At 45.6% G+C, this 23444-nt stretch overlaps 1 protein-coding gene across 3 annotated transcripts; it reads right to left on the bottom strand.

Moving 5' to 3' along the window:
• Positions 1 to 622: 622 nt before the first annotated feature.
• CLEC17A (C-type lectin domain containing 17A) lies at positions 623 to 22851 on the bottom strand. 3 transcript variants are annotated; one of them, XM_010806679.4, is made up of 12 exons: positions 22607 to 22851; positions 22390 to 22464; positions 19451 to 19483; positions 19318 to 19368; positions 19193 to 19234; positions 18528 to 18569; positions 17178 to 17315; positions 16934 to 16996; positions 14609 to 14704; positions 14232 to 14383; positions 8205 to 8314; positions 623 to 2950 (listed from the first exon to the last, which is right to left on the bottom strand). In XM_010806679.4, exons 1-12 carry the CDS (start codon positions 22647 to 22649, stop codon positions 2815 to 2817), a joined length of 981 nt encoding a protein of 326 aa, XP_010804981.2. In that variant the 5' UTR covers positions 22650 to 22851; the 3' UTR covers positions 623 to 2814. The 3 variants fall into 3 exon arrangements, with proteins under 3 accessions (XP_010804981.2, XP_010804982.2, XP_002688782.4); XM_010806680.4 differs by having other exon boundaries at positions 624 to 2950; positions 19339 to 19368; positions 22390 to 22467; positions 22607 to 22848; XM_002688736.7 differs by having other exon boundaries at positions 626 to 2950; positions 22390 to 22467; positions 22607 to 22846.
• Positions 22852 to 23444: the final 593 nt, after the last annotated feature.

The raw sequence follows: 23444 nt of genomic DNA on the forward strand, positions 1-23444 counted from the left end.
TGATGTATTGAGCTGTGCTCAGCTAGGGGTAGTACCAGCTCTCTGGGGGAGGGGGGCTGATTGCCACAGTGACTAGGAGGGGCACCTCTGGAATTTAATGGGTGTCACAAGCTGAATTGGGTCACCCCGAATTCACTTGTTAAAGTCCCAACCCCCGACATCTCAGAATGTTAAAACATTGGAGATAGTGTTCAAAGAGATAATTAAATTAAAAGAAGTCATCAGGGTGTGTTCTAATCCAGTATGACTGGGGTCCTTAAAGGAAGAAGAGATTATGACACAGAATTTATAAAGGGAAGACCTCCTGAAGACATAAAAGACAGCCACAGACCAGCCATGGAGAGAGGGCTCACCAGAAATCAACCATGCCAACACCTTGATCTCAGACTTCCAGCCTCCACAACCGTGGAACTTCCCTGGTGGTCCAGTGGTTAAGAATCCACCTTCCAATGCAGGAGACTCGGGTTCAATCCCTGGTCAGGGAACTAAGATCCCACGTGCCTCTGGGCTACTAAGTCTGACTGCAGCTACAGAGCCTGTACACTCTAGAGCTGGTACATTGCAACAAGAGAGATGCCCACGTTCAGCAACGAAGACCCAGTGCAGCCAAAGATTTTTAAAAATAAAAATACATTTCTGTTGTTTAAGTCAGTTTATGACACTTTATTATGACAGTCCCAGCAAACTGACACAGTAGGCAAGGACCTCACAATGAACCGATAGTTTGAAAAGATCTAACACTGCAAGAGGGCTTCCCTGGTGACTCAATGGGAAAGAATCCACCTGCCAATGCAGAAGATTCGGGTTCAATCCCTGGATAGGGAAGGTTCCCTGGAGAAGGAAATGGCAACCCACTCCAGTATTTCTTGGGAAATCCCATGGACAGAGGAGCCCGGCGGCCTACAATCCATAGGGTCACAAAGAGTCAGAGATGACTTAGCAACTAAACAAAAACATTGCAAGAGCTATTGGAGACAGTAGCATGGAAACATATATATTCCCATATGTAAAATATGTCAGCGGGAATTTGCTGTATGATGCTGGTGCTCTGTGACAACAGAGGGGTGGGATGAGGTAGGAGGTGGGAGGGAGGGCCATGAAGGAGGGGAAATATATATGCCTATGGCTGATTCATGCTGATATATGGCAGAAACCAATACAATATTATAAAGCAATTATCCTTCAATTAAAAATAAATAATTTTTTTAAAGAGATAATAGTCCAAGAAGATCCATCCATAGTAAAATGAATTACTTCATCAAAGAGCTTCACAAACCACCTAAAGGCACAAGAGGGTAGGAAGATGTCTCCATTATTGTCCTGAGGATCTCACAAAGTCATGGCCTGGCCTGGGTGAGGAATTTTGACTTTCAGCTGGTCTGCCTTTCTAGAAGTTCCACAGCTCAAGTCTTGGCAGAGGTCTGATTCCACCAACTAGGTTGGGCAAACCTCACTCAGGACATGGAAACAGCTGCATGTCAGGAATTATTGCCCTTATGCTTCCTAGAGGGAAATGGTAAACCAGTCCAGTACTCTTGCCTGGAGAATCCCATGGACAGGGGATTCTGCAGAGTCAGACACGACTGAGCATTGAGCATGGCACAGCTTCCCAGAAGTTGGTTCACATCAGGTAGACAGCAAAGGGTCCGAGTCCCATCACATTATGATCATGGTCCAAAGGAGCCATAGTGCTTTCAGTCCCAGCTCAAATAATGTCAGACCTGGAGCTCCTGAAGTCCATACGGTTTCCTAAGAGCCATGATCAGGGACCCAGTGAGTTCCCTCCAGACCCCAGAACTGAGAGACCATTACTAAGACCTGGTGTCGCTCCTGCTCATCTACTCTGGACGGAGTTGTGTCCCACCAACCCCGCCCCCCCCAAAAAAAAACTTCCATGTTAAATCCCAAACCCCAATGTGATGCTATTAGGAGGTAGGGCCTTAGGGGTGATTAGGTCTTGGGGTAGGTGGAGCCTTCATGAAAGGGATTAGTGTCTTTAAAAAAGGGACCTCAATATGATTATGACAGCCCTTGTATGCAGAATCTAATAAGAAATGATGCAAATGAACTTACAGAACAGGAAGAGACTCACAGACTTAGAGAATGACCTTAAGGCTGCCTGGGAGAAGGATGCAGGGGAGGGAGAGTTAGGGAGTTTGGGATGGACGTGTACACTCTGCTCTATTTAAAATGGATAACCAACAAGGACCTACTGTAGAGCACAGGGAACTCTGCTCAATGTTATGTGGCAGCCTGGATGGGAGGGGAGTTTGGGGGAGAATGGATACAAGTGTATGTATGGCTGAGTCCCTTCGCTGTTCACCTGAAACTATCACAGCATTGTTAATCGGCTATACCCCAATACAAAGTAAAAAGTCTTTAAAAAATAAAAATGGACCCCAGAGAGTTCTCACCCCTCCCAGCATGTGAGGACACAGTGAGAAGATGACATCCATGAGCCAGGAAGCAGGTCATCACTAAACACTGTATCTCCCTGAGCCTTGATCCTGGGCTTGTCAGCTTCCAAAACTTTGAGAAAAAAAAATGTCTGTTATGTATAAGCCCTCCAGTGTACAATATTTTGTAACAGCAGCCTGAACAGACTAACACAATGCAACTGAACACGCCCCCAAGTCCTCACCCCAGAAATGATCTGACTTGCACCCCAGAGACCTTGCTGCATCCAGGCTGCTGATTCCACCTTTGGTGCTGTCAGTTCCCACTGTTCGCATCAGAAGGGCAGGAGGTTCTCACCTCCAAGAGCCGAGGGGCATGGGGTACGGATGGACCTCCACCCAGCCTCAACTCTGGGGTTCAACAGGAACATTTCCGCTCACAAATCCAATACGTGGTTTTGTCACAGGAGAGGTCATTCCAGGTGCCACCTTTGTTCATGCTGGCACAGTTCTCATTATTATAGAGGTTGTTGGGTTCCTGTGGGTCCCAAAAGCTGGATAAAGGAGAAAGTGGATATAGGGTGAGGTGAATAAATGGAGCACAGCGGATTTTTCAAGGCAGTGAAACTACAGTTCTATATAATACTGTGATGGTAGATACATGACATCATGAGTTTGTCAAAACCCATAGAATTTTGGGAAGGTCCGATGGCTCAGCAGGTAAAGAATCCACCGGCAGTGCAGGAGCTGCAGGAGACATGGGTTCGATCCCTGAGTCAGGAAAATTCCTTGGAGGGGTATGGGCAACCCACTCCAGTATTCTTGCCTGAAAAATGCCATGGACAGAGGAGACTGGTGGGCTACAGTCCAGAGGGTTCCAAAGAGTCGGACACTACTAAGCAAGCATAGTATTTTACAGCACTAAGTGTGAACCTTAATCTGACCTATGGACTTAGGTTCATAATAATGTGTCTATATTGGTTCATCAATTGTAACAAAACTATGCTAATGCAAGATGTTAATAATGGGGGGAAAATGTGTGCAGGAGAAAAGGGATGTGGGAAACAGCGCTCTGCACCTTCTGCTCAATTTTTCTAAAAAATAACGCACTACTCAGCCATAAAAAGAATGAAATTTTGCCATTTGCAACCACACAGGTGGACTTGGAGGATATTATGCTAAGTGAAGTAAGTCAGAGAAAGACAAAGACTATACGATATCATTTAATGTGGAATCTGAAAAATACAACAAAATAGTGACTACAGCAACAAAGAGGCAGACTCACAGCTGTAGAGCACAAACTAGCGGTTACCAGTGGGGAGAGGAAGGGAGAGAGGGGCGATATAGGATTAGGCGAGAAAGTGGTGGAAAGTATTAAGTATAAAATAAGGTACAAGGTCCTTGTTGGTAGCACAGGGACCTCTCCTCAATATTCTGTAATAATCTAAATGAGAAAAGAATTTAAAAAAGAATAGGTATACTTATATGTATAACTGAACCACTTTGTGATACACCTGGAAAGCAAATATAAAGCAACTATACTCCAATATAAAATAAAAGTTATTGGGGACTTCCCTGGCAGTCCAGTGGTTAAGACTTCAACTTCCAATTCAGGGAGTGTGGGTTCGATCCCTGGTCAGGAAGCTAAGACACCACATGCCTCAGTGGCCAAAACACAAATCAGAAGCAATATTGTAACAAGTTCAATAAAGACTTCAAAAATGATCCACACCAAAAAAAAAAAAAAAATCTTTAAAATTAAATAAAAATTACTTTTTAAAAGTAAACAATTTTTAAAATAATAAAATTTAAAAATAGCTTTAAGGATATATTGTACAACATAGGGAATATATCCAAGATTTTATAACTTTAAATGGAGTATAACTTTAATAATTGCAAATCACTATGTTGTACGCCTGTGACATATAATACTGTTTATCAACTATACTTCAACTTAAAAATAGCGATAAAAGGAAACATAAAGTCTATTAATTTAAAAAAATATATCAGAAAAAAGAACAAGAAAAGCCTTAATGGCTCAGGGCTCTTTCTTCCACCGAATCATTCCTTCAGCCTTTCAGAATTACATGAAAATGCTGTGCTGTCCCCGTAACCCCAGCAGCTTGTCTGTGCTAACTCAGCCCCATCTTCCTGTTCACCAGGAATTCTCCAGGTTCCTGAATCAGTTTCCTGCATCTGGTCAGTTTCTGTTCTCTTCCAAAAAACATTTTTGTTAAACCACGTCCCTCTCAACCTTCCAAGTAATGTAGTGTTTTAGGTCATGTTCCCTTTTTTTTTTTAATTGGAGTATGATTGCTTTACAGTGCTGTGTTGTTTCTGCTGTACAGTGAAGTCAATCAGTTATATGTACACATATATCCCCTCCCTCTTGGACCTTCCTCCCACGCTATCCCCCGTCCCACTCGTTCAGGTCATCAGAGGGCACACAGCAGAGCTTCCTGTGCTTTATAGCAAGTTCCCACTAGCTATCTGTTTTACACGTGCCAGTGTATACATGTCATTTGTTTGGTTTGTTTTGTTCTGCTTTTATCTCACAATTTGTTCCACCCTCCCCTTCCCCTCAACCACCACTGTGTCCACAGAGCCAAATTTGGCAATTCAGGTGCATGGGATTTATTAAAGGGTGTTCTCAGGAGAGGGGGATGGAAAGAAGAAGGATGAGGCAGGGGATAGAAGTGAGCAAGGGTATGGGTTTAGCCTGGTCTAGACTCCGCCTGAACCCACAGGGAGCTCTGGAATTTAAATAGCACAACAGAGGTTTTCCAACTTGAAACAAGGGGTCCAGGCAGCTCTTAGCCTGTCATTGTCTGTGGCATGACTTCAGTGGGAGTGGAGTAACCTTCTAGCTGAACAGGCTTCCATTCAGCTGAGGTCACCTCTCTGGAGAAAGTGTAACTGTGAGCCTTTAGCAGCCAATGCCCCCTGCTGGGGGGTGCCTGCACCAGCCCCCAAAAGGGATCTGAGCTGAGGACCTGCAGTGACACACCATCCCATGCCATCTCTATTTACAGAATTCTACCCCGCTCCAGGAATCTTCAATAAAAAAATAAAACCCACAGACAAAACACTAATATCTCTAATATATAAAGAGTTCCCCGAAATCAATAAGAAAAAGACCAAAACTCCAATATAAAAAACACACAAAAATCTTTCCATGTGCTGCAAGGAAAGATCCCATGTGCCACAACTAAGACTCAACAAAGACCAATAAATAAATATTTATTTAAAATACACAAAAGATATGAATAGATAATTCACAGAAAAGGTAATACATATGGCTATCAAACATATGAAAAGACACTCAACCTCAAGCATAACAGAAATGCAAATTAATACTACATTGGCCTCTCAGTACCCTGTAATGACCAATATGGGAAAAGAATCTTAAAAAGAGTTAATATACATAAATGTATAACTGATTCACTTGCTGTACAGCAGAAACTAACACAACATTGTAAATCAACTATACTCCAATAAAAATTAATTTTAAAAAATACTGCATTAGTATTCCATTTTTCACCTATGATTAAAACAACAAAATTCCAAAAGTTTGATGAGCGTGTGGGGAAAAAAAAAAAATGTAAGTCCAGCTGGTGAGAGAATAAATTGGTATAATCATATGGGGGACAATTTGTTAATATTTACTTAAAATACAAATACAGACATGGCTGTATTTATATTTTAAATAAATACAAATTTAATACATACAGTATAAATAAATACAAATTTTCCCTGGTGGCTCAGTGGTAAAGAATCTGCTTGCCAGTGAAGGACACATGGGTTCGGTCCCTGGTCTAGAAAGATCCCATATGTTGGGGAGCAGCTAAGCCCGTGCACCACGCCTACTGAGCCTGTGTTCTAGAGCCCAGGAGCCACAACTACTGAAGCCCTCACCCCCAGAGCCTGTGCTCCGAAACGAAAGAAGCCAGTACAATAAGAAGCAGGCGGACTGCAACTAGAGAATAGCCCCCACTTGCCACAACTAGAGAAATCCCGCAGGCAGCAACAAAGACCCAGCACAGCCAAAAATTAATTTGTTAATCAATTAAATTATTTTAATAAATAAAATTAAGTACAAATACATATTCTCCTTAAGAAGATAAAGCATGATGGCTGACAGCATGGACTCTGAAGCCCGGGTGCGTGGCACTACCACCTGCCAGGTGTCTGACCTTGGGACGATCACGTAACCTGTCTGTGCCTCTGTTTCCATGTCTTTAAATGGAGAGGATAACAGTACTTTCCTTATAGAATTACTAAGAAAATTAAATAAATCAGTTAATATAAAGAATGCTTCCACAAATGAGATCCTGCTCATTCTTTTGGCAAATCAAAAATCTTCCTCTTGGGACTTCTCCAGTGGTCAAGACTCTGAGCTTCCACTGCAGGGAGCACGGGTTTGGTCCTTGGCCAGGGAACTAAGACTCCAAATGCCATGTGGCATAGCCAAAAATAAATAAATGAAAGATCTTTAAAATAAAATTAAAAAGCATGCATCTTTAAAAAAAATAATCTTCCTCTTCCTCTTGTCCTATAGCCATGGCATGTTTTCTCTCTTTTTTTCCCCTCAACCATTGGTCTGGGGACTCGATATGTTTGAGCAGTTGTGCTAAAAGGCTGAGATGTTTTAAGGAGGAAAAAAATGTTCAGGCACCAGAAACCCTACCAGAAAAAAAGCACCCTTGTGCTTCCCTTGTCCAGCTGTGCCTGGGATGTGTGTGTGTGTGTGTGTGTGATTGCTTTTGTTTACTGTTTTAATTTTTAAATTTATTTTTAATTGGAGGATAATTGCTTTACAATATTGTGTTGGTCTCTGCCATATATCAGCATGAATAAGCCACAGGCATACATATGTCCCCTCCCTCTTGAACCTCCCTCCCACCTCCCGCCCCATCCCACTCCTCTAGGTTGTCACAGGGCACCAGGTCTGAGTTCCCTGAGTCACAGAGCAAATTCCCACTGGCTAGCTATCTTACATACGGTAATGTATATGTTTCTACACTGCTTTCTCAGTTCATCCCACCCTCTCCATCCCCCACTGCCTCCTCAAGTCTGTTCCCTATGTCTGCATCTCCATTGCCGCCCTGCAGATAGGTTCATCAGTTCCATCTCTCTAGATTCCATATATATGCATTGATACATGAAATTTGGTTTTCTCTTTCTGACTTACTTCACTAGGTATAACAGACTCTAGGTTCATCCACCTCATTAGGACTGGCTCAGATGTGTCCTTTCTTATGGCTGAGTAATATTCCACTGTGTATATGTACCACAATTTTTATTGAGTGTAGTTACTTTACAATGTGTTAATTTCTACTGTACAGCAAAATACATCAGCTATACATATACATATATCCCCACTTTTTTGGATTTCTTTCCCATGAGGTCACCACAGAGCACTGAGTTCCCTGTACTATGAAGTAGGTTCTCATTAGTTATCGATGTTATACATAATATCAATTCCAATCTCCCAGTTCATCCCACGACCCCTTTCCCCCTTGGTATCTGTACATTTGTTCTCTACATTTGTGTCTCTATTTCTGCTCTGTAAAATAAGATCATCTATATTAAGTTTTTCAGATTCCACATAAATGCGTTAACATATGAATTTGTTTTTCTCTTTCTGATTTACTTCACTCTGTATGACAGTCTCTAGGTCCATCCACATCTCTACAAATGACCCAATTTCGTTCCTTTTTATTCAACCTGGGATTCTAAAGAATCTGCTGGTTTAGACTTCACAAAGACCTACAAGGAAGAGAGACCCAATAAGCCCTGGATACTTGCCTCAGTGTGACAGGTGACCCATCCAGCCACCTCCAGTCCCCTTCGACATTTCTGTCATTCAGCCCCAGCCAGTACACCCGTGGAGATCCGTGAGCCTTGGCTACAAAGTCCTGCAAGTACAAATATCATTCAGCCGTCAGTTCTTCTACATACACCCTGCTTGTCTCACATATATTCAGGGCTTGTGAATGCCACCCCAGTACCCATCCCAAATCCCCATGGCATACAGAACAAGATCAAAACCTTCCTCCCACTTGAGCACCTGCAGTGGGAATAGTCATGCTGCTTTCTCGAAAAACCTATGAGCCACTCTGTGCCTCAGTTTCCGCCTCGGTAAAATGGGATAATAGTAGCTACCTCCTTATAGAGTTATTGAGAGGATTGAATGGATTAATATGCATAAAGAATTCAAAACAGTGTCTGACATGCTGCAAGTCCTGTGACATCTTATTTCATGGGAGTATAGTAGATTTTCAACGTTGTGTTAGTTTCTCCTGTACAACAGTGAATCAGCTATACGTATACATATATCCCTTCCCTCTTGAGCCTCCCTCCCACCACCTCCATCCCACCCTTCACAGAGCAGTGAGCTGAGCCCCCTGGGCTCCCTGTGCTGTACAGCAGCTTCCCACTAGCTAGCTGTCTTACACACGGGGGTGTATATATGTCAATGCTACGTTCTCAGTTCATTGCACCCTCTCCTCCCCACCCTGTGACCGCAAGTCCGTTCTCTATGTCTGCATCTCTATTCTTGCCCTGCAAATAGGTTTGTCACTACTATTTTTCTGTATTCCATACAGTACTGCAACATCTTAACATTTAACATATATTTAAGGAACAATTCTAATAATAATAACTGATATCTTGGATTTCCTGGTACTTTCACACTCCCAACCCCTGCAGTCCTAAGCGACATCCAGGCAGAAAAGGAATTCATTGCTTCAAAAAAAGAACGTGGAGGAGGGGAGAAATAGGAGATTCCCAGCTTTTGCATTTCACAAGCCCAGGCCTTTGGGAAGAAAGAAAGGACTTGGATCAAAGACGAGAAGAAAACATCATGATTTAAAGCAACTCCTGGAGTTCCCTGATGGTACAGTGGGTAAGAACCCGCCTGCCAACATAAGGGACATAGTTCGATCCCCGGTCCAGGAGGACCCCCACCTGCCGCAGAGCAGCTAAAGTCCATGTGCCACAACTACTGAGCCTGCATACTGCAACTACAGAAACCCGCGCACACAGAGCCCGTGCTCCACAACAAGAGAAGCTCCCGCGATGAGAAGCCCAAACGTCACAATGAAGAGTGGCCCCTGCTCGCTGAAACCAGAGAAACCCCACATGCTGCCATTTGCAGGAACGTGAATGGACCTAGAGAGTGTCATACTGAGTGAAGTCAGACAGAAAAGGAGCAAGATCGTATGACATCTCTTATACATGGAATCCGTAAAGAAATGATACAAATGAACTTACAAAACTAGAGACTCACAGACTTAGAAAAGGAACTTATGGTTGCCAAAGGGAAGTGACAGTTCAGGAGTTTGGGAAGGTGATGTATACCCTGCTATATTTAAAGTGGTAATCAACAAGGACCTACTGTATAGCACAGGGAACTCTACTCGATGTCATGTGCCAGCCTGGATGGAAGAGGGGCTTGGGGGAGAATGGACACATGTATACGTATGGCTGAGTCCTCTCACTGTTCCTTGCACCTGAAATTATCATGCCATTGCTAATCGGTTATACCCCAATACAAAATAAAAAATTAAAAGTTTGAAATAAATCCATAAATTTTTTGAAGAGAACCAACATAGCCAAAAATAAATAAATAAAAGTTGAAAAATAAAGCAACTCCTCTCCAGGCAAACTGATCTATGGTAAGGAAACCAGATGTGTAGTTTCCTGGGATAGGCGGGGGTGACTGGAAGATGGCATGAGAGAACTCCCTGGGCTGTGGAAACATTCTAAATCTTGGCTGGGTTGACAGTTACACAGATGCCTACATATGCCAAAACTCAGTGAATGTACACTTAAGATCTGTGCATTTTACTCCATGCAAATCATATCTCACTCACTCAATCTTATTCAAGACCAAGATTTCCTAAAAGGTAAAGACAAAAGATGGCAATGGGAAAGAAGCTATGGAGATGTAGGAGTGGTGGGTGCCAGGAAGAAGGCTCTGCATTTCATTCTCTAGTAGAGCCCGAGGTGATGGCCAAAACCCCAGATGGATATGAAAACTCTAAAAAGTAGAGGGACTCTGGACCTTGTTTCTTGGGTAAAACCCCAGAGAAGTATCAGGAAATCAGAAAGAGCAAAGTGCTGCTCAGCCCATCAAATCATCATAGTGCCCTGAAGCTGAAATTCCAATACTTTGGCCACCTGATGTGAAGAGCCAGCTCTTTGAAAAAGACCCTGATGCTGGGAAGGATTGAGGGCAAGGGGAGAAGCAGGCAGCAGGAGATGAGATGGTTGGATGGCATCACTGACTCAATGGACATGAGTTTGAGTAAACTCCGGGAGGTAGTGGAGGACAGAGGAGCCTGGCATGCTGCAGTCCATGAGGTCACAAAGAGTCGGATGTGACTTAGTGACAAGATAACAACGACAACTAGCACATAGGAGGTGTTCAAGAAATGTTGATTGAAATAACAAGTTAATAAGTGACCTACACAGGCTCCCCAGGTGGCTCAGCAGTAAAGAATCCACCTGCAAATGCAGGAAACACAGATTCAATCCCTAAGTCAAGAAGATATCCTGGAAAAGGAAATGGCAACTCTCTCCAGTATTCTTGCCTGGAAAATCCCATAGACAAAGGAACCTGGTGGGCTACAATCCATGGGGTCACAAAAGAGTCGGACATGACTTAATGACTAAAAAATGAGCTACACACTTTGTACAGGTCATCTCATTTGATCTTCATGGTAACCCACTGAAGCAAGGATTGTTAACCCCATTTTACAGATGGGAAAATTGAGGCACAGAGCAGTTAAGTAATTTGTCCAGGATCATTCACCCAGTGGATGTCCCAGTGGATACCAGCTTGGAACAAAGATGTTGAGGACCAGATATGCACTCCCCTCCACCTTGACCCCATATAAGCCATCCCTACTCAGAAGAAAAACAGATAATCCCAACTGATTGAGATGAAATCTCCACCACCTTGGTATAATAGGAGCTCAAAGAGGAAGGAAATGAGTTATTTAAAGCAAAGTTATATTTCTTAACTACCTGAGTTTAGTTGTTGTTTAGTTGGAATATGACTTACACCTGCCCCATTCACATCATCTAATCTAATCTCCAAAAAAAAAACCCTGTATTTATTCAATACAAATGATGCTATGAAACAGAAGGATTTTTTTAAAACAGAGAAGATACAGAGGGAAAAAATAAGATGGTAGCCTAAATCCAACCAAATCAATAATTACATTAAATGTAAATGATCTTTTGCTGGGTCATAGAGAGTTGGACTGTGAAGAAGGCTGAGTGCCGAAGAATTGATGCTTTTGAACTGTGCTGTTGGAGAAGACTCTTGAGAGTCCCTTGGACTGCAAGGAGATCCAACCAGTCCATTCTGAATATCAGCCCTGGGATTTCTTTGGAAGGAATGATGCTAAAGCTGAAGCTCCAGTACTTTGGCCACCTCATGCGAAGAGTTGACTCATTGGAAAAGACTCTGATACTGGGAGGGATTGGGGGTAGGAGGAGAAGGGGATGACAGAGGATGAGATGGCTGGATGGCATCAGTGACTCCATGGACGTGAGTCTGAGTGAACTCCAAGAGTTGGTGATGGACAGGTAGGCCTGGCATGCTGCGATTCATGGGGTCACAAAGAGTCGGACACGACTGAGCGACTGAACTGAACTGACTGATGGCAGTTTTTCCTTTTTTTCTCTTTTTTTAATATTTAATATTTTTATTTATTTATTTGGCTGTGCCAGATCACAGTTGTGGCATGTGGGAATCTCCAGTTGCAGCATGTAGGATTCAGTTCCCAAACCAGGGCTTGAACCCAGGCCCGTTGCATTGATAGCATGGAGGTACCACCAGGAAAGTGAAAGTCACTCAGTCATGTCTGACTCTTTGCGACCCCATGGACTATACAGTCCGTGGAATTCTCCAGGCCAGAATACTGGAGTGGTAGCCTTTCCCTTCTCCAGGGGATCTTCCCAACCCAGAGATCAAACCCAGGTCTCCCTCTTTGCAGTCAGATTCTTTACCAGCTGAGCCACCTGGGAAGCCCAAGAATACTGGAGTGGGTAGAAGTTCCCATATGGTAGTTTTAGTCCTAGTTTTTTAAGGACTTGCCACGTGTGTGAATGCTCAGGCATGTCCAACTCTTTGCAACCCCATGGACTATAGACTGCCAGGCTCCTCTGCCCATGGGATTTCCCACGCAAGAATATTGGAACAGGTTGCCGTTTCCTACTCCAGGGGATCTTCCCGACCCATGGATCAAACCTGCGTCTCCTATGCCTCCTGCATTGGCAGGTGGATTTTTTTTTTTTAATTTAAATTTAATTTAAATTTTAATTTAAAATTCCCACTGAGCCACCTGGGAATTGCCATACTATTCTCCATAGTGGTTGTATCAGTTTACACTCGCATCAATATTGTAGATAAATGGATAAAGACAATGTGGTACATATGTACAATAGAATATTACTCAGCCATAAAAAGAATGAATTTGAGTCAGTTGCAGTGAGGTGGATGAACAAAGAGTGAAGTAAGTCAGAAAGAGAAAAACAAATATCATATATTAATGCATATATATGGACTCTAGAAAAATGGTACTGATGAACGTATTTGCAAGGAAGGAATGGAGACATAAATGTAGAGAATGGACTGTGGACACAGCTGGGGAGCAGAGGGTAGGACAAACAGAGAAGGTAGCATTGACATATATACACTATCGCACGTAAGACAGTGAGAAGTTGCTGTGTAACACAGGGAGCCCAACCTAGAGCTCTGTGACAACCGAGAGGGGTAGGATGGGAAGGGAGAGCGAGGCCCAAGAGGGAGGGATATATTCATATAGTTATGACTGATCTGGGCTGCCCTGATAGCTCAGTCGGTAAAGAATACGCCTGCAATGCGGGAGACCTGGGTTCAATCCCTACAGAACCAACACAACATTGTAAGGCAATTATCTTCTAATTAACAAATTTTTAAATATCTGTAAATGATCTTATAATACCAATTAAAAGCCAGAGATTCAAAGATTGAATTAAAAAAAAAATAAGACCCCACTATATGCTGTCAACAAGAAATCTTAAAATAATGACATAGGTTGAAATTAAAAGGATAGGGGAAAATAAACCTGGCAAACACTAATAATCAAATAGTGCTGTGAGTTTTATGGTCAAGAACAAAACTAGCTTCCTGGGCTCCAACCCCAGCTCTGACATTTACTAGTTGTAACAAGCAAGCTGCTTGAGTGAAACAAGCCTCAGCTTTGTTCTCTGTGAAGTGCTGATAGGTAATGATATGCACAGCTTTGGTAGTATTAAGTCATTAAAGTTATCTACACTTATTTCAATTCTCCTCGTACATACACACAGATGAAACTGTCTCTTTCTATAACTTTAAAACATAACAGTGCCCATCTGACTTTCTTTGTGAGTGCATGTAGGTAGAAATTTTGCCTCATACACTTCCACCATTGAGCTATAGGGACTGGCTGTCATTTTAACGTAACATAGCCTCTCCTGACCCTCACCTAATTTATAGGTCTGTTGTTAGAATTATGTTAATGCGTGTAAAATATCTGGAATACAGCCTAGAGAACAGAAAGTGCTACCAAAGAGATAGCCATTATTATACCTCCATGTAAGAGAGGAAACTGAGGCTCAGATTGGATAAGTCAACACAATCGGGATTTGAACTCAAGCAGTAACCTCAATACTAAAAGTTCTAGTGATTCAAAAGCAATTCCAGTTTCTTTACATTCAGGCCAGGGAAGGATGTGTAAATCCTAGGAGAGAGGCAGGCTGGCCCTGCTGGTTCTCAAGGGTGTGGAGGGGACAGCTCACCTGTTCATCAGAGTTACTGATGATGACCAAGTGAGAGTAATTCTCCTGGCAGAACTTCCGGGCTTCATCCCATGACTTGGTGCTTGGAGAGAAGTAGTAACACTTACCCTGAAAAGGGAGCCAGCCTTCAGGACAGGTGACCCTGGTACAGTCTGGGGACAGGATAGGATTCTGTCAGAGTGGCCCCAGAACCAGAGTAATGTACATGGTATGCCATGTACAGGTGTTCAGGCTGGGCACTGCTCAACTCTAGCGGGGGTTGGGAAGGAACCATTCACATAGATTGCACTGAGAATCACTCCCAAGGATTTGTGCTCTGTACCGGCTCCACCATGCTCCCCACCCCAACTCAGGGAAGTTCCCCAAGTCCCACTTACCTAATAAGCCCCGAAGTTCTAGCAGGGACTGGTTGGTGTCAGCTCTTATACGCTCAATGTCCTTCTTCAGGCCAGCTAACCCCATCATGCCAGTCACTGTTAGCAGGAACGGGCTGAACGGTTAGAGACCCAAACCCCCATCTACCCACCTACCAATCACTGACTGCAGACACACCAGACAGAGGCAAGAGTTGTGCTCCCCACCACACCCATGTTCTAGTGGGTGAAACTCAAAAACAACATGGTCAGTGCCCAAGAGGAGTCCTAGAGTTACTCAGAGGAGAGATTAATTCCTGAGGCTTGAGGGAGAGTAGAGATGGTGGACTTCCTGGAGCAGATGGGTTTTAAAGGGAAATGGTGGTTCTGTATTAGTGAGGAGGCTCAATAGTCAGGGGTCACCTTGCCACCTTGGAAGCAAAGATCCAGAGGCAAGCATGTTGAGAAAGGCTCGTACAGTAAAAGTCAAGGAGAATCTCACAGGAGCTTGAGCTCCAAGTGCAACGAGGTCTGGCATCTGGGTCCTTGAATGCCAAGCCAAAAGTTTTGCACTGGACTCTGGGCAGTGAGAAGCTGATGGTTTCTGAGTGTAAGAGTGGCTTGGTCTGAAGTGTGGGGTGAGGGAGTGTGGAATGGAGCAATTTTCAGACATCACCAATCATAGTGAAGGCCTCTTCTACAACTACTGTGTTCCCACTACTCTCAACAAATTGGCCCTCCGCCAATACTCCCCAGGGCCATCAACAGATGATGCTTCAATTAGACAAAATAGAAATATTAGATAGATAACTCAATAGGTAGGTAGATAGATGATCTATAGATGATTGATAGATAGGTAATAGATAGATGCTGCTGCTGCTAAGTCGCTTCAGTCGTGTCCGACTCTGTGCGACCCAATAGACGGCAGCCCACCAGGCTTCCCCGTCCCTGGGATTCTCCAGGCAGGAACACTGGAGTGCGGTGCCATTTCCTTCTCCAATAATCTATCTGTCAATCATCTATCTATTATCTATTTATCAATTGTCTATCATCTACCTATCTAGTTTTCTATCATCAATTATCTATTTCTTCATCATCAATAGATAGATGATTGATGAAGAAATAGATAATTGACGATAGAAAACTAGATAAGTAGATGATAGACAATTGATAAATAGATAATAGATAGATGATTGACAGATAGATAATAGTAGACAGACAGATAACATGTATGTTATCCTTGACACTCTTTCCTCGCACCCACCACCATTCCCACTCACCCATCCCCAGGGTCAGTCAATTTTACCTCCTAAACCTTTCTACGCTACCTACTTCTCTTCAACCCCACAACCACAATCCTCAGCTAAGCAACCATTCTCTCTCAACTACCCATCCTCCTCCCTGTACTTAAATGTTGCCTCCTACTACAGGACCCCTGCATATGCCTGAGATTCTCAACTCCTTACCTAGTTAATTCCATATTTCCTGAGTCTAACGGATTCACTGCATTCCCTGCCCTCATTGGCCATAAGGTTCCTGATGAAGCAGACAGTTCATCACATAACTGATTTATGATAAATGTCATGAAACAGAAATTCAAGAGGCAAGGAGAGACCCTAACAGGGTCTGAGCCTCAACTGCAGGTGTGGAAAGGCTGCCCTCGCTATGGTAGGTTAAAGACGGCTGCAAATTCTTGGCCCTTCCCCCAAGGAGTGACAGGATTACCTACCCTCCTTCTGAATCTAGGCTGGTCCTGTGACTAATTCTGACCAACAGAGTGCAGTGGACCTGTGGCTGTGTAATTTCTGAAGCTGAGCCCTAACACCACCATGCTATGAGGAAGCTCAAGTTACACATGTGGGTAGAGGTGCACCCAGGCACCAGCCACATGAGTTAAGCTTTCTGGGACCTTCCAGCCCAGCCCAGCTACCCAGTGACCCCAGCTCACCCCACAAAGAGTGGATGTACCATGCTGAGCTGTTCTGAATTCCTTCCTTGTAGATTTGCTGGGACTATAAGTGACAACGCTGGGAGGAAATAAAATCCAAGTTTCTTTGCAACCACCCCCCAGAAAAATGACCACATTTCCAGCACTTGACAACCACAGTGACTCCTGGCCACCATATTGGAAAACAGTGGAGGTCTAGATACACGCATGTACACGCACACACACACACTCCACAGGGACAGGGACTCTGTCTGTTGTGTTCACCCCCCTATGTACCCATCCCCCACCCTGGGACCTAGCACAGTGCCTGGCAAACATGGGGTTGGGGTTGGTGATGAAGCTGGATTTGACAGTCATGTTGGTGCTCAACGTGGCTTGAAGGGATGATTGACACCACTCACCATTCGCTCGCCATGCCATCTGCTGAAAGGTCAACATCCTCAGCTCTTCCACCACCTCCTGGTCTATGAGAAGGAGTCCAGCTTGAGCCCAAGTTGGACTACATATCCTCCCGTTTGTTGTTGTTGTTCTTGTTTAGTCACTAAATCATGTCCGACTCTTTTGCGACCCCATGGACTGTAGCCCCCAGGTCCTCCCATACCCCTTTCCCGGTTTCTCTGCAAGCCCCTTTCTCGCCTTACTCACACTTGATCAGGGTCACAACCAGACCGGTGCAGCCCATGAGCAGTGACACCACCACCAGCAGACACAGGCACACCATCAGTCTCTCCTGGTAACACCTAAGACCTCCGAACTTCTGACTGATCCAGGGCACTGGAGTTGCTGTGGGGTGGAGACGGGGACAGGGACACTGACGCTGATACTTCAGTGAGGAAAGGACCCTTGAACTTTTCTCCAAGAGTGGGGATGGGGTGGAAGGGGGCAAAAGATTAGGGTCGTGACTATATCATCAGGTGGGGTCAGCAAGAGAATGTCAAACACAGCAAACCCTGAAGAAGCCCGGAACGTTTGTGGAATACATTCTATGGGCCCAGCATTCTGTCACACCCTTACTATCTTCTTGAATCCTCACCCTTATGACAGAGCTTTAATTGCTCCCAGTAAACTGAAGGCTTAGAGAGGTTGTGCATAACCTGGACCCAGTTCTCTTTTTCATCCTTTTTTTAAATTGGGGTATAACTGCTTTACAATGTTGTGTTAGTTTTCTGCTGTACAGTGAAGTGAATCAGCTATACACACAGATCAGTATATGTACAGTATATACATCTCCCTTCTCTTGAGCACCCCCCACCCCCCATCCCCACCCCTCTAGGTCATCACAGAGCACCGGCCGAGATCCCAGTGCTATACAGCAGCTTCCCACTAGCTGTCTATTTACACAGGGTAGTGTATACACGGCAGTGCTATCGCTCAATTCATCCCACCCTCTCCTTCCTCCACTGTGTCCACGTGTCCATCTTCTACGCCTGCGTCTTTATTCCTGCCCTGCATATATCTGTACCATTTTTCTAGATTCCATGTATATGTGTTAATATGCAGTATTTGTCCTTCTCTTTCTGATTTACTTCACTCTGTATGACAGACCCTAGCTCCACCCACATCACTACAGATGACCCAGTTTCATTCCTTTTTATGGCTAAGTAATATTCCAGGATATATATGTACCACACCTGCATTATCCATTCATCTGTTGATGGACATTTAGGTTGCTTCCATGTCCTGGCTATTGTAAATAGTACCCAGCTCTTCTCTTTAACATTTAGGATGTATCGTCTTTTATGCTCCAGCAGCCCCCCACCCAAGTTGCTCTGCAGGGGCCCAAACTATGGACACTTGCATCCCCTAACTTACATGCAAACAGGAGGTAGGGCTCGAGGAGTAACTGGTAGCCATCCTGGGTCCCTATGGGTCTGGTCTAGACTTAAAAAGGCGGAGCTTCAGAGAGGAAATGTTTCTCTCCCAGGGTCTAACTCCAGAGCTCACACACACTGGCCACCGTGGGAGGGGAGACAGAGGCACACCCAAAGGACTTACTGGCTACGGGCGGCTGGGATGCAGGATGCATCAGATCAGTGCCTAGGAGAAAGGCAAGAGACGTTTATTCAGAAGTTACTGAAAGACTTTGTCTTCCAAGATTAACAACCTCCCCCAAGCCCTCTGATTTGCTCTTTGGTTAGAATTGGGGAATGGAGGGGACTTCCCTGGTGGCACAGTGGTTGAGAATCCGGCTGCCAACGCAGGGGACATCGGTTCTATCCCTGGTCTGGGAAGATCCCCACAGTGGTTGAGAATCCGGCTGCCAAAGCAGGGGACATCGGTTCTATCCCTGGTCTGGGAAGATCCCACATGCCTCGGAACAACTAAGCCCGTGCACCACAACTACTGAGCCCATCTCTAGAGCCCAGGAGCCACAACTATTGAGTCCGAGTGTGCCAGCTCCTGAAGCCCACGCACCCTGGAGCCCATGCTCCAGGGCAACAAGGGAAGCCCACCCATCTCAACTAGAGAGTAGCGCCCGCTCGCCACAACTAGAGAAAAGCCTGGGCAGCAAAGAAGACCCAGCTGAAAGACTTTGTCTTCCAAGATCAACAGCCTCCCCCCCAAGCCCTCTGATCTGTTCTCTGGTCAGAATTGGGGGCTGGAGTAAGGACTTCCAAGTGCCCCTCTAGGACATCGTAATGGGTATTCCTATGGCTTACCCAGATGAGGAGTCAAGCTGGTGACAGGGGTGACGTTCAGGCCTGGAAGGGATCAGAAAGACAGCAGTCAGGCATATCAGGACCTCAGCCAAGGGAACAGGATGCTCCCGGCCCTGGATCCTCACCCGTGTTCTTCGGGAGCTTACAGGGAAGTGGGGGTCTCTCCGATTTCTTTCCTGAGGAGGGAGGAACGGTTGCTCAGGCTCAGAGCAGGACCAAGCCAGCACTGGGTCTCTGATACCCCCAGCCCCAGCTCACCTGCCCTGGGAGGTCTTGGTGGAGCCATCCAACCTGGAGAAGAGAAGCTCAGAGTCAGGGCTGGTCCAAGGATGGGAATGGGGTGGAAGTCAGTGATGCAAACAGGAGTGAGATTGCAGTGGAGGGTTAGGGATGGGGTTGTGCATGAGAATGGCTCTGGACTTAGGGATGGGGACAGGGTTAAGATGCAGTGACCAGGGACTTCCTTTGTGGTTCTCCCAATGCAGGGGGCCCGGGTTTGATTCCTGGTCAGGAAACTAGATCCCATAAAAGAAAGAAAAAGGTGAAAGTGTTAGTTGATCAGTCATGTCTGACTCTTGAGACCCCATGGACTGTAGCCCACCAGGCTCTTCTGTCCATGGAATTCTCCAGGCAAGAATACTGGAGTGGGTAGCCATCCCCTTCCCCAGGGGATCTTCCTGACCAAGGGACTGAACTCGAGTCTCCTACATTGAAGGAGAATTCTTTACTGTCTGAGGCACCAGGGGAACCCACAAAGATTTGGCTTGATGAAACTAAAGAAAGATCCCCTGTGCCACAATTAACACCTGGTGGAGCCAAAAAAAAAGAAAAAGATACAATGACCAGCCATTCTGAATTACTAGGATGTTCCTAATTTTAAAGCTGGAAGTCCCAGATTCCAGGAAATCTTTCATCCCTGGATAAACTGGGACAGTTGATTACTCTAAGTTAAAGACACAGGTGAGGTTGAATATGGGAATAGAGTAAGGTTAAGGTTGGGGGTCTTCCTTGGTGGTCCAACAGCTAAGACTCCATGCTGCCAATGCAGGGGGCCAAGGTTCAATCCCTGGTCCGGGAACTAGACCCTGCATGCCACAGCTAACTGTCACATGCCGGAACTAAAGATCCCATGTGCTGCAACTAAGACCTACTGCAGCCAAATAGATAAATAATTTTTTTTTTTTAAGGTTAGGGGACTTCCCTGGAGGTCCAGTGGTTGAGAATCTGCCTCCCAATGCAGGGGATACAGGTTAGATCCCTGGTCAGGGAACTGAGATCCCACATGGGGCAGCTAAGCCCACAGACTCTAGAGCCTGAGCACCACAAGGAAGAGACCCGCATGCCTCAACTAAGACCCAACTTGGCCAAATAAATTAATTTAAAAAAAAAAAAGGTTAGGATTGAGATGAGGGTTTGGATTGAAATGAGGATGGGGCTGAAAGAAAGCTCATGGGAGTAAGGTGATGATGATTCAGGATGTGGTTGGGGGGAAGAATGCAGTTGTAGCTGCATTTGGGTAGGGGAGAAGCTGAAGCTGGTTTGTAGTTGTGTGGGGCCTGGTGACAGCTTTGGATCTGGACATAGAGATGGGACGGAGCCAGGCCTGATTTTGGAGATGATGGGGTCTAAATCTGGGGAAGAGGTGACCCTGAAGACAAGGATGGGGGACTTCCCTGGCAGTCCATTGACTGTGATTCTGCACTTCCACTGCAGGGGGTGAGGGTTCAATCCCTGGTCAGGGAACTAAGACCCCCCTCTGCCACATGGCACAGCCAAAACAAATAAATGCATTTTTTAATTAAAAAAAAGACAGGTATGGGTTGGGGGGCATGGAGTTGGGCTTGGAGATCATCTTGGGACCAGGCTGGAGTTGAAGACGGACAGTAAAGAGCCAAGCCCAGGGCACCTCCCAACTCCTACTGAGCCCATGGTGCTCTGGGACCTCCCAGGCTGACTGCCCTCTGGACTCATAAGTAGGGGACGTGGATCCACCTGGAATGCCAGCCGACCCCCACCCCATCCAAGGACATTCAGGGGCCCTGGTGGGAGTTGCTTCAGGGAAACCTCAAAGCCTCCACTTCATTTTTTTTTTTTTTTTTTGACTGCACCACGTAGCCTTCAGGGCTTCCCTGGTGGCTCATCGGTAAAGAATTCATCTGTCAATGCAGGAGATGCAGGTTCAATCCCTGAGTTGAGAAGATACCTTAGAGAAGGAAATGGCAACCCTCCTCAGTATTCTTGCCTGGGAAAATACATGGACAGAGGAGCCTGGCAGGCTACAGTCTGTGGGGTCACACAGAGTCAGACACGACTAAGCGACTGAGCACACGTACGCGTAGCTTTCAGGATCTTAGTTTCCCAACCAGGAATTGAACCCAGGCCAAAGCACCAAGTCCTTACCACCACACTGCCAGGGCCTAAAGCCTCCACTTTTATATACACTTATCAGACTCTTGTTGAATCCCCAGCCGGGTGTGGATCACTCAAGTCTAATTTGGGTCCTGGGTGTGAATGCAAAGAGATTGGAAAAATACTGGTCCCTGCACAGCTTCTAAAACCCTGGCACTCATGTCTCAGGGCTTTGCATCCACCAGTTCTTTTGGGAGCTTCTTTCCTTAACAAACTCCTATTCACTCCTCAAGTCTCACTCCAATGACCCTCGTCTGACCCCCAATCCTCCCACTAATGCAGGCAGAGCCCTCAGTTACCCTCAGGATTTCCCCAATTTCCTACTCCCTCCCCTCTCTGACTTGCTCACCGAAGACTGTACACAGAACTGAGTGTGTGTGTGTTAGTTGCTAAGTCGTGTCTGACTCTCAGCGACCCCATGGACTGTAGCCCACCAGGCTCCTCTGTCCATGGAATTCTCCAGGCAAGAATACTGGAGAGGGTTGCCATTCCCTTCTTCAGGGGATCTTCCTCGCCCAGGGATAGAACCCAGGTCTCCCGCACTGCAGCCAGATTCTTTACCATCTGAGCCACCAGGGAGACCCCTGTGCACAGAACTGCCTCCCCTGTCAGACTGAGAGACCCTCAAGATGGAGGCATGGACGCTCCCACCATTGCGGTGCCCAGCGTGAACAGGCTGACTGTGTGTGTCTGCTATGCCCAGCTAACTTCCCCTGGGGAGTCTGATCCCCGCGCTTCATCCCTCAGGCTGCACATCTCTTCAGCCGGCCTCAGAGAGGTCCTCTTACCTGGCTTGGGAGGAAGGTCCTTGTAGGGTGGCGTCATGTTCTCATAGTCATCGTCATCATCTTCTTCCCTGGACCCTTCTAGAGGAAAGGCATGTGAGAGCCCAGCCCACCCTCCCCTCTGTCCCTCACACCCTGGTCTCCAGCCCCAAGGTGGGGACACTGCAACCTGTGTCCTGACCACCCCCGGCCCCCACTCCACGCCTGGCCAGGGCCCTACCCGGCAGGTCCCGGCACCCGGCGTTAGTATACAGGGCGCACATGGCTGCAGCTAGCGCCAGGAGCCTGACGGAGCAGGCAAAGCCTGACAGCTTCTGCTCCTTGTGTCCCCAGATCAGGTGTCTGGGGCTTTTCTCAGTTCCTTTTTTCTTTTTCTTTAATAGTCAAGAACATGCAAATCCATCTGGAGGGAAACACCCCAGACCACACACACACACACACACACACACACACTTGTATTTCCCCCCAGTTTGAATTCATGCATAGAAGTAACAATGACAACAGCCCCTGCATTTGAGTTCCCACAGAGCACCAAGCCCTGGGTGAAAAAGATGGAGAAGCTCCTTTCTACATGGAACCATCAGTTGAGACAGGAAAGACGATACACCTGTAAAGAAATACAGAAATAAGCGATACAGTTTGTTTTTTCATTTTATTTCCAGTAGTAATAAAGTATTATTTTAACATAAGATAAAATAGGGTCAAGGGATGGGATGGGGGCTAAAGTAGAGAGGTGATCAGGGAAGGCCTCCCGGAAGCAGTGACATTTGCAACAAGATGTTAAAGTGATCGGTGCTAAGTACTCCCACATTCCACAGTGAAGTTCTAGGCTCCCTATTGCTACAAAAGACATAACCCCAAAACTTCATGACTGGGCTTCCCTGGTGACTCAGTGGAATCCACCTGCCAATGCAGGAGACACAGGTTCGATCCCTGGTCTGAGAAGATCCTACATGATGGGGAGCAACTAAGCCCGTGTACCACAGCTACTGAGCCCGCATGCCCTAGAGCCCATGCTCCGCAACAAGAGAAACCCTTAAACAGCAACTAGGGTACCC

The sequence above is a fragment of the Bos taurus genome, chromosome 7 (genome assembly GCF_002263795.3).
Source record: "Bos taurus isolate L1 Dominette 01449 registration number 42190680 breed Hereford chromosome 7, ARS-UCD2.0, whole genome shotgun sequence".
Classification (NCBI taxonomy): Eukaryota; Metazoa; Chordata; class Mammalia; order Artiodactyla; family Bovidae; genus Bos; species Bos taurus.

Bases quoted from the DNA above. Each gene is read 5' to 3' on its own strand.
- CLEC17A (XM_002688736.7), bottom strand. From the start codon at position 22,649: ATGTGCGCCCTGTATACTAACGCCGGGTGCCGGGACCTGCCGG. The intron at 14,384-14,608 runs GTAAGTGGGACT...TCCTGTCCCCAG, and splicing joins AGAACTTCGGGGCTTATTAG to ACTGTACCAGGGTCACCTGT. The intron at 2,951-8,204 runs GCAAGTATCCAG...TCCTTTATCCAG, and splicing joins GGGTCACCTGTCACACTGAG to CTTTTGGGACCCACAGGAAC.